Source organism: Sapajus apella, unplaced genomic scaffold (genome assembly GCF_009761245.1).
Source record: "Sapajus apella isolate SASKATOON/1434 unplaced genomic scaffold, GSC_monkey_1.0 scaffold21, whole genome shotgun sequence".
In the NCBI taxonomy this organism is placed as follows: domain Eukaryota; kingdom Metazoa; phylum Chordata; class Mammalia; order Primates; family Cebidae; genus Sapajus; species Sapajus apella.
The window spans coordinates 21739442-21750851 of NW_022436961.1; the positions used below are offsets into that span (position 1 = coordinate 21739442).

Sequence of the window (11410 nt, forward strand, 5' to 3'; positions counted from 1 at the left end):
GGGAGGATGTTTGCCCAGTCATGTCTCCATCTCCTCATCTGAAACTGGAGCTGTGGAGCTCATTTCTCAGCGTAGTTAAGAGGACTAATGGGATGTAAGAAAATGCCTAGCACATCACAGAGCCCAGCAAATGCCTGGGTACCTCTTTTGTCCTGCCTTCTCATGCCCCCTATAAAGCATGCCTGACTTTTTCTTCTCCCATCTCTGGCAGTAATCTCGGGCAACAGTTGGTCCTTGCCTCCTTCCAAACAAAATGTTTCTGGTGGCCTGGAAGGTGGGAGAGGACAGAGCCAAGGCCAGGCCTGGGAGGGCTACAGCCCATGAGTACCTCTGCTGTCAAGGTGTGGCCCATCCAAGCAGAGGAGAGAATCAACACCAGAAACTGGGGCCAGGGTGGCATGTCTGTCCCCTGGCTCCCTCTCTTCTGGTGGGATTCAGGCCACATGAGTTCTTACCTTGAGAGGCAGAGTGGCAGGTGGGGCTGGGCAGTTCTTGCTGATGTGCACAGCTGGACAGTACCTGTAGAGCTGTGCCCTTGTCGCCTGCGCTGTGGTACCTGTGCCCTCCTTACAGCTCCTGGGGAGTATCTGGCAGGTCTCAGCACCTCTCCTCAGCACAGTCCTTTCCCCTCCATCTGCAGCATGGACCAGAATAGCCTGTGGAGGGGAGCATCCCAAGGCATCCTTGCATCGGGGATCCATGCCCCACAGGTCCTGAGTAGCAGAAGTGATCAGCCCGTGCTTCCAGCTTCCATCGCTCATGACAGGAGCTGGGCTAGGAAACCTCCATGCCAGGGGTTGTAGCCAGCTCAGTTTCTTAGAGGCAGGGGCCTGGCAATGCCTGTGATGTGGGGGTCTGCAAACGCCACCCCTGCTTACATCCAGATCCTGGGATATTTTCCTCACTTCCTGCTTTTCCTTTCGAGCAGAGCAAGTGAAAGCAGCTGGTTCCTTCATCTCAGGGCCTGCCTTCTGCAACAGCCTCAAAGGAGGGGCAGTTGAGCCCTGTGTGTGACTGAGGTCCCAGCCTGCCAAGAAGCCTGTCCTGGGACTTGGGAAACTGTGTCCCTCCTCCAGGCCCCCTGGGGTTGCCGCTGGAGACAGGGCGGGGAGAGTGCAGGCTGGAGGAGCCCGCAGCTGGATGGAGAGGAAGGAAGTTTTCATCTGCTGTTGCTGAAGCTGCCCAGACATTTCCTTCAGGGGGGGTCAGGCTGGTCCCTGCCAGGGTGGAGTTTCAGACCTTAGTGCCCAGGGATGCGAACAACAGCAGCTGTGGGCAGACGTGACTCAGCCCCATGGTTCCAATGACAGCCTGAGGAAGGAAACAACATGTCTTCAGCACCCAGGGGAGTCTTTAAAATAGGGGGATCAGATAATGATCTTGGCCGTGGAGCTGGACTCTTCACTCTTGTCACAGAATCGCAAAAATATATTAGTGGAGAATAAACCTACAAGTGAGGGGTGACAGTGAGGACAGTAAAGACAACCCCTCTCACTTTTGTTTTTGTTGAGACGGAGTCTGGCTCTGTCATTCAGGCTGGAGTGCAGTGACGTGATCTTGGCTCACTGCAACCTCTGCCTCCAGGGCTCAAGCAATTCTCCTGCCTCAGCCTCCCACCGAGTAGCTGGATTACAGGCACTTGCCACCATGCCCAGCTAATTTTTGTATTTTTTAGTAGAGACGGGGTTTTGCCATGTTGGCCAGGCTGGTCTTGAACTGCTGACCTCAGGTGATCCATTTGCTCCACCCCAGCCTCCCAAAGTGCTGGGATTACAGGCAGGAGCCACTCACCAGGCAGCCAGTCCCCTTTTACCTTTGTGTGTCTAAATGGAATCGCTTTTTCTTCACTGCCCACTTCCTTTTATTTGAAATGAAAACACTATTCGTTTCATAGTTTAATCCTAAATTCTGAGTTAGCTATTCTTGTTATTTGGAGACTTCCCTGTGAGACATTGGTTTATAAATGAAGCCTCCAATAAACTCTGAAGTGTACTTTTAATCTACTTTGTTTGCATTAGTTTTACTAAATACTTTTAAGGCCTCTAGGATAAAGTGTACAACAAATAGTTGTAAGCAACTTTAATGTTTTCATGAATTTGCACTTTAAATCCTGTGGTCATTTATGGATTCTCTAGGAGAGGTCTCCCATCAAAATACTCAGTATTATGCCTTGAATATGTCCCCTCCAAAATTCAGGTGTTGCCAACATCATAGTATTAAGAGGTGGGGCCTGACAGAGGCAACTGGATCATGAAGGTGCCTTCCTTTATGAATGGGATTAAGACCCTTATAAAAGAAGCTTCACACAGCTGTTGATCAGTAGGTTGCCCTTCTGTCTTCCATCCAGTGAGGACATGGTATTCTCCCCTCCAGAGGACACAGTCCTTACCAGACAATGGAACCTGCTGATCCCTTGATCTTAGACTTCCTGGTCCCCAGAACTGTGAGAAATTAAATTTATCTTCTTTATAAATTACCCAGTTTATGGTATTTTGTTAGAGCAGCATAAAAGAAACTTGGTATTACCCAACACCCAAAATGAAAAGAAAGCAATATTTTGTTGTAGCTGTGCAGAAAACACTTACAAAGAAAGAAAGAGAGAGAGAGAGATAAGAAGGAAAGAAGGAAGGAAAGATGGATGGAAGGAAGGAAGAAAGGAAGGACGGAGAGAGAGAGGGAGGGAAGAAAGGAAAGGAGGAAGGAAGGGAGGGAGGGAAGGAGGAAAGAAAGAAAGGAAAGAAAGAAAGAGAAGGAAGGAGAGAAGGAAAGGAAGAAAAAGAAAAAATTAAGAAAAAAGAAAAAGATAAAAGAAGAGAGAAAGAATAAATAACATTAGGAAAAAAAAAAAAACCCTCCAGGTAACAAATCAGGCTGGAAGGGTTTTTGTTGTTGCTTCTAAAAAATAATTTAGCCCATTCTAATTAGAGGAAGGGAAAAAAAATCTAACCTTTTAACTTGTGAGAATATGGCAGTGCTTTTGAAAAATGTAGATAATTTCTTTCTAGCAAATTATCACAGGTAATTGAAAAGTATAACAAATAAAAAATGAGCCAAAAGGAAGAAGAAAAGAAATCACCTGAAAACTTAGTTGAGTTTTCACATTCAGAATGTTTCTATAGACTTAGTACCTCTCAGAGGCAAAGGAAACTTTTTGAGTCATGCTGACCTTGTACCTGAGGAGGAAAGAAGACAGGTGTGAGAAAGCTCTAGTCTTCATCAATGTGAAATAACTTGACTAAAAGGGAACCAGGTAAGCATCCTCCAAAACAAAGTGAGCATGTGGTCTAGAACTTCCCTGCTCTGCATGCGGCATCGTATCAAGCCTGGGTGAATTATCCCTTCCTGACTCCTCAGCATCCCCGCACATGGGCAGCACCCCTGGGGCATCAAGGGCCATGGGCCCTGGTTGACCATGGCTGGTCAGGCTGAATCTTTGGAAATTCTCAGGATGCCTGGTTGGAGTCTTATGATGGTTTTACTTGTTCAACATCTTCACACAGTTTTTTCACCCAAGGTTAAGGAGGTTTTGCCCACATTTCCAGGTAGCTGGCAAGTGACTCAATTTACATCTCATTCAGAAATGTGTTCAAATCAGTTTAGGCCAGGCACAAGCTGCTATGATCCTTTTTATTACAAATACCAGTATAGAGAAAATTTTGACAAAACCATATTATGTCCAAGTATAATTGTATGTTGATCACATTACACTTATTTTCATAAAAAATTTTACATGTGGTCTCTAGTCCTCTATATGTAATTTTTACACTCTCCTACACAAGAACTTGTTTGAACATTGTAATCACTCAACAGACAGTACTGTGTGTTTACTGATTAATTGCCAATAACATGAAAAGCTATGTCTTCATAAGGAAGAAGAATTTGGGTGAGAAGAAACCATCATTTTGTTTTAGCTTTAGAAGGTGCCAACCATGAGGTCAGGTATTTTGCATAGTGTATTTCATTCAAGGCACAGCACAGTCCTGTGAAGAAGGTGGCATCCTTTCTACGTTGCAATGAAGGAATGTGAGGCTCAGGGAAGGCACAACTGCCCCAAGTAGCCAGGGGCTTTAAAGAGCTGTCAGATGAGAAGTTTCACTTCAACTCCTTTACCTATTTCCATTTCAAACATCCAACTTCTGTATCAAATGAAGTAAAGTACCAAGGAAACCATGGTGGTGCTGGTAGCATGTCCAGGCAACTTCTCTCTTCTTTTTATTTCCAAGCTTACCACAGAGGAGATTACTGCCTGCTATTTCATTTGTAGGTTGTGCAGGCAGAAACAGGAGAAGGTGAAGAAATGGTGGATGACCTTTGAGGGCTGACAGGAGGGCTGACTTGGAGGATTCATGTAAGACATTTCCTTGGGACACCCTTAAGTATTAGGGGCACATTTAGGGGATGAGAGTTCCGTATGAAATGTGGGAGGAAGTGCCAGAGAAACATGAGTAAACAGCAGAGTGATTTGAGAGGAAAGGCTTTGGTGCCTGGCAGACATATCTCAGCCCTACTTCCACTGTGTGGCTGTGTGACCTTAGTCAAGTGTGTTAGTCTGTTCTCAAGTTGCTGATAAAGACATACCAGAGACTGAGTAATTTATAAAGGAAAGAGGTTTAATTGACTCACAGTTCCACAAGGCTGAGGAGACCTCAGGAAACTTACAATCATGGAAGAAGGAGAAGGAAACATGTCTTTCTTCACACAGTGGTAGCAAGGAGACGTGACAAAGGAAGAGGAAAAAAGCCTTGTATAAAACCATCATATCTCAGGAGAATTCACTCAATATCACAAGAACAGCATGGAGATAACTGCCCCCATGACTCAGTTACTTCACACTGGGTCTCTTCCATGGCACATGGGGATTATGGGAACTACAATTCAAGATGAGATTTGGATGGGGACACAGCCAAACCATATCAACAAGTTACTTAGCCTTTTGGACAATCAGGTCCTTTTCTCTAAGATGAAGTAAAAATAACTACATCCTTTTAAATAACAGCCATCTGACTCGTGTGAGGTGGTATCTTATCGTGGCTTTGATTTGCATTTCTCTAATGATCAGTGATGTTGATCTTTTTTTCATATAATTGTTGGCCACATGTGTGTCTTCTTCTGAAAAGTGTCTGTTCATATACTAACACAAGAAGAGAAAACCAAATACTGTATGCTGACTTGTAAGTAGAAGCTAAGAGATGAGAACACATGGACACATAGAGGGGAACAACACACACTGGGGACTGTTGGAGAGTGGAGAGTCAGAGGAGAGAGAGGATCAGGAAAAATAACTATTGCGTATAGGCTTAATACCTGGGTGACAAAATAATCTGTACAACAAATCCCCAGGACAAAAATTCACCTACATAACAAACTGCACATGTGCTCCTGAACTTAAAACACAAGTTAAAAAAATAGCTACTTCCAAGGGCTGGTGTGAAGATTAAGCGTAGGTGCAAAAGGCTTACTTGGCATAGTGCCTGCCACCTAATCGGTTCTGTATAATAAATGTTAATTGCTTCTAGAATTTAGACCCACATGTTATCCTGGAGAAAACTGGCTCACCCAACAGAACAATTTGAGTTGTTTCATGAAATATATAATTTTTAAACCTGCAACAGGTAATTACATGCATGTTTTTATGCTTCCTGTCTGACGGGAAAGCACCTAAGAGCTGAGGAATTAACTGGGATGTGGGAGGGTCAGTAATGGATTTGGGGTCAGGGGATATGGGTTTGAGTTCTGGAATAACCAGTCATTAGCTGTGACTCACAGCAAGTTTGAACCTCAGTGGACATTCTTTTAACACAACAAAGTCTGCCCTTCCTACGTTACAGAATTGTTTTGCAGGTCAAATGAGATAATCTACATAGGAATACTTTGTAAACACAAAACTGACATAAGGTCACACACCACATGGCATTTTGCCCAGTGATGGGTGGTCCCATACGATTATATGGATGATACGAAAAATTCCTATCATCTAGTGACGCTGTCACTGTCGTAATGTCATAGCACAGTGCATCACTGACATGTTTGTGGTGATGTTGGTATAAACAAACCACTATGCTGCCAGGTGCATAAAACTGTACGTGCCATTGCACGTGCCATTATGTACAGTATGTAATACTTGATAATAAACAACTATGTTACTGGTTTATGCATTTACTATTTTATCATTATTTTAGAGTATACTCCTTCTACCTATAAAAATAGTTGGCCAGGCATGGTGGCTCACACTTGTAATCTCAGTACTTTGAGAGGCCAAGGCGGGCAGATTATTTGAGGTCAAGAGGTTGAGACCAGCCTGGCCAACATGGTGAAACCATGTGACTACTAAAAATACAAAAATTAGCTGGGCATGGTGGTGGGTGCCAGTAATCCCAGCTACTCAGGAGTCTGAGTCAGGGGAATCACTTGAACCCAGGAGGCAGAGGTTGTGGTCAGCCAGGAGCATGCCACTGCACTCCAGCCTAGGTGACAGAATAAAACTCCATCTCAAAAAAAAAAAAAGTTAACTGTAAACAGCCTCAGGCAGCAGGTCTTCAGGAGGTATTCCACAAGAGAGCATTGCTATCCTAGGAGATGACAGCTCCATGCTTAATATTGGCCCTCAAGTCCTTCCAGTGGGTCAAGATGTGGAGGGGGAGACAGTGACATTGATGGTCTTGACCCTGTGTAGGCCTAGGCTGTTGTATGTATTTGTACCCTTGTCCTTGACAAAAAAGTTTAAAAAGAAAGAAGCAAAAGTTAACAGAAAAAAGCTTATATTATAAGGATAAGGATATAAAGAAAGAAAATATTTTTCTATAGCTGTAAACTATGTTTTAAGCTAAGTGCTACTACCAAAGAGACAAAAGGTTAAAAGAATAAAAAAGTTTATAAACATGTTACAGTAAGCTGAGGTTCATTTATTATTGAAGAAGGAAAAATACTTTAAAAATAAATTTGTTGTAACATAAGCGAACTATGTTTAAAAAGCCTACAGTAAGGTAGAGTAATGTCCTAGGCCTTCACATTCACTCACCACTCACTCACTCACTCACTTGCCCAGAGCAACTTCTAGTCCTGTAAGATCCATTCATGGTAAGTTCCCTATATAGGTGGATCTTTTTTTTTTTTTTTGGAGACAGAGTTTCACTCTTGTTGCCTGGGCTGGAGTGCAATGTGCAATCTTGGCTCACTGCAACCTCCGCTTCCCGGGTTCAAGTGATTCTCCTGCCCCAGCTTCCCAAGTAGCTGAGATTACAGGTATGCCACACAACACCTGGCTAATTTTGTATATTTAGTAGAGACATGACTGTGTATGTGATGAGTGTTGTCATAATAATAATATTGTTACTAACAGTAATTCTAAACTAATGGTTTGTGATTTCTCTGAAGTCCCAAGGTTTCTTTCTCGGAAAGAATGCTAAGCTGAGGTCCTTATTTTTTTGCTAGCACCACAGACCTTCAAGATTCATAAATGATGAATGCAAACGACAGATCACTTAAACTATACTTTATTCGTGCTAGTGATTTTTTCTCATCACTTCTAGAGAGAAAAAGAACATTCCAGAAATCCTAATGAGGGTGACAAGGGGTGTGGGCACAGTGTGGGGAGGAGGAGATATCAGAGAACCAACTTCTCTCACTTAAACCTTATGACAAACTTATGAAGTAGGCAGCATGATTCCCCTCTTGGAAATGCAGAAAGAGAGAATGGGTGAAATTGAGAGGCTTGCAGAAGGTGATGTCATTAGGGAGAACAGTGGTTGAGGTGTGTGTCCAGGTCTAGCTCCTTCCTCTCCTCTCTATGGCCAGTGGACCTAACGTAAACAGCATGTCTAGCCTGTCTGTACTTCCCGTCTCCAAAGTCCAGTCTCCCAAGAAAGATCTGCCCACCCCACATGGGCTCCCTTTGCTTACCAGGGAGCTTTACCATCTCTAATGTTGTCTTCCTAACTTTTTAAGAACTTAAGTGATTCAAAATTGTATAAAAATGGTACCTTATCAAGACCACTGATTGAAGAATACCAATTATCTCAAAGAAATGATGATTCCAGTGAACAAGTGTTAGAGGCTTAAGACCCAGGAAATCCCAAAGACTCCTGGATATATTCCATTCAGAGTTTCAGGTCAAAGGAGGCACAACCTGCCTCCTAATTCTCATTCATCCTCCTAGATGGTGGAGTCCACCACTGTCTGTCTGTCCTTGGCAGTTATTTGGAGAGCTCTTTGGAGTCATTGTGCCCAATTTAGTTGTAACCTGGTGGGTATTCATAGCTTGATTTGAAGAAAAAATTGTGGCAATCTTAGCCATTTCCTGCTATAAGAATTGTGTTTGGAAAATGACCTGCATTCTTAAGTAAAAAAAAAAAAATGAGAGGCAAGTTCAGCTGGGATGGGACGTTGGACTGAGGAAGAGTTTGGCGGAAGTGAAACCTGAATAGCTAGGGAGGCATGAGCATGTTAAGGGAGTGTGCGTCAAGGGCATGGATAAAGAAACTGAGCTGAGAGATATGATCTAGGAGAGTCAGAGCAATGGTAAGAACTAGTACTGACCATCCCTACTCATGCCTCAACAAATAAAGCTTCAAGATGCTCCAGAAGATTCTATCTACCTGTTAGAAATATATCTTCAGAGTCAGAGCTTTAGTTTCTTCCACTATTATAAGGAAATCTCTGTCCAAGTGAGCTTCGTGTAATATTGGTTTTGGCAATGATGATGATAATTATAGCTACTGCCTTTGTCCATTCAGGTTGCTACATAACAAAATAATATAGACTTGGTGACTTATAAACAACAGAAATTAATTTCTCACAGTTCTAGGGGCTGGGAAGTCCAAGATTAAGGTCTTAGCAGATTTGGAGTCTGGTGAGGACCGCTTCCTCATAGACAGTGTCTTCTTACTCCAACCTCACTGGGTGGAAGGGGTGAGAGGTTTCTCTGGAGTCTCTTTTAGAAGAGAACTAATCTCATTCATGAGTGCTCTGCCCCCATGACCCCATCACCTCCCAAAGGCTCCATATCCTAATATCATCCCCTGGAGAGGTGAGGATTTCAACGTTTTACACACATTACTTCTAATTTTTAGAACAAAGTAAATATTAAGACAAAGAATCTCTGCCTCAAAGACATGGACACAAGTCACCAGAAGTAAAACTCTTTGCCCAAAGTTACAGCAATGGAGTAGATGTGGACCCAGGTCTTTGTGGCTCTAAAGTCCATGCTGTTTCCATGATGCCATGCTGCTTCCTAATTGGTATATTTAGGAGCTATTTCTATTTAATAAAGACTTGAGATTTGCTGAGAGGAAAAAGAAGATGAAAACTTTTTTCAACTTTCTCCAGGAATTAGGGCCCATCATCCCCTCAACTCCTTAAACTCGTGCTTTTTCCAAACTGAGTCCCTGGTGACCATTTTTTTGCCTCTCCCTGAAAAGCAAGCCCAGTTCATTTCTTCAAGAGATGACACCATGTCAGATATTTCCCCTTGTGAATATTATTTCTGGAAGAACCAGATGGGAAAGCTTGGAAAACATTCTAACTAGATGGAGTCTTTCATTTCTATCCTGTTTCTATTTCCCTTCCAGCCCCCACCCCCATCTCATGCACATACTGGCACGTTCTGAGCCCTTCTTTGTATTTTAGGTTGATATGTGCCTACCTTGGCAGCTGATCACACAGGCAGACTGCTTTTGAAGTCAATGGAAAAAGTGCCTGAACAGACAAGAGTACTGAGCCATGGGGAATTTGAATGCTCTGTTCTGTGTCAAGCCCAAACAGCCGATTCTCTTATTCCTGATTTCTGAAGCCCTTTATACTGAAGAGTGCTGGGCAGTGAGAGGCAGGGTTCTTTAGCCAGGCAGGGCTCAGGTTCTACACTACAAAGTAGGTGGGAAGCTGGGGTGGAGGCCATTTGAGTGTGAGGAGTGAGGCGTGGGGTGGCTATGCTCTGAGCCACCCAGGTAGGAGCCAGAAGCTGTACCTCCTCCCCTTAACCTCTCATTGCTCCTCAGTGAGGTCATCCTCACAGTATTTCGCATTTACTGGACGCAGCCTTCACAAAAACTTGATTAGATGAACAGGAATTACGTCTAAGAGTACATTTTCTAAGTAGTCAGCCTGTGTCTGTTGACCTTGGTAATGGCTGCAGTTGTATCTATTGCCCCTGTGAGCCAAGCGGTTTCCACTGGCTACTCAATTTCATCCTCCCTGGGCTACAGTGATGAAGTAACCTATGCCTGAGAGCTGAAGCAACTTGCCCAAGGTCACTATCAAGAGGCAAAGTCAGCACTTGAAACTCTTGTGTCCTAACTGCAACCTGGGGCTCTGAAGTCCTGCTCTTGCACTGGAGGACCCTTCAGTGCCCTCCATGCCCAGGGTGGGGCACTCAGGCTGGATGGAGAAGTAGTCACACTGAGTGGGCCTGTGATCTGGTTCACCTTTGCCTGGCAGACCTGGAGGTTTAGACAACCTTGGCAGGGTATGGGTGGGATAGAAGCACATACGTGCTCAGCTTACATGCTCTATGGCTTTCAGAAGCAAATCTTGCAATAGCAGAGGAATGGCCTTATGTATCTTAAAAGGACACACGAAGTAGACGAAGTATAACACACAGTGGGAGGAAAGCCACACTTAAAAGTACAACCATGGCCAGGCGCAGTGGTTCATACCTATCATCCCTGCACTCTGGGAGTCCAACGTCGATGGAGCACTTGAGTCCAGGAGTTTGAGACCAGCCTGGCCAACATGATAAAACCCATTCTCTCCAAAAAAAAAAAAAAAAAGGCAAAAAAAAACCAAAAATTAGCCAGGTGTGGTAGAGCATGCCTATAGTCCCATCTGAGAGACAGAGCCCCATCTGAGAGGCAGCTACTCAGGAGGCTGAGGTGGGAGGATTGCTCAAGCCTGGAAGTTTGAGGCTACAGTGAGCTGTAAGTGTGCCACTGCAATCCAGCCTGGGTGACAAAGGAGACCCTGTCCCAAAAACACACACACAAAAATATTTTTAAAATACCATTTGAAGCATAATGCTTTATTGTAGGTCTTCATAATGGCAAATGACTGCTTATTCCCTTGGGCACACATATGTAGTTGAGCTTCTTTTTCAACCTGTCTTCTTTCCCCTCTAGTGAGAAAGCTGTGTGAATGGGAGAGGAAAGGGTCCTTCCATATGATGCAAATGTGCCCATCAGAGTGCCACAGAACCAAGAGTTCTACCCTTACAGATTAATTTTTCTGGGTTAAGCCTTGTCTTGGGGGTAAGAGTGGATTCTTATTTAAAATATTAGCTACTCTGGGAGGAGAAAACCCTCTATCCCTAATATCTTGATTCAAGTGGTTTTCTGAGGCTGCTTCCTTCTAGACTGTCAGGTCCAATAGCTTCTGCAGATGGGTGGCGGTGGAAGGAGGAAAGAATGGGCCACAGGCAGGC

At 43.9% G+C, this 11410-nt stretch overlaps 1 protein-coding gene across 1 annotated transcript in view; it reads right to left on the reverse strand.

The window, feature by feature from the left end:
* PSD3 (pleckstrin and Sec7 domain containing 3) overlaps positions 1 to 3172 on the reverse strand; it is a 526477-nt gene extending 523305 nt beyond the window's left edge. Inside the window, exons 1-2 of the mRNA XM_032287984.1 lie at positions 3077 to 3172; positions 456 to 1311 (exon numbers count right to left, since the gene is read on the reverse strand). Of these exons, the coding sequence (XP_032143875.1) occupies positions 456 to 1190 (735 nt within the window). The 5' untranslated portion in view covers positions 1191 to 1311; positions 3077 to 3172. The remainder of the gene's footprint in view (positions 1 to 455; positions 1312 to 3076) is intronic.
* Positions 3173 to 11410: the final 8238 nt, after the last annotated feature.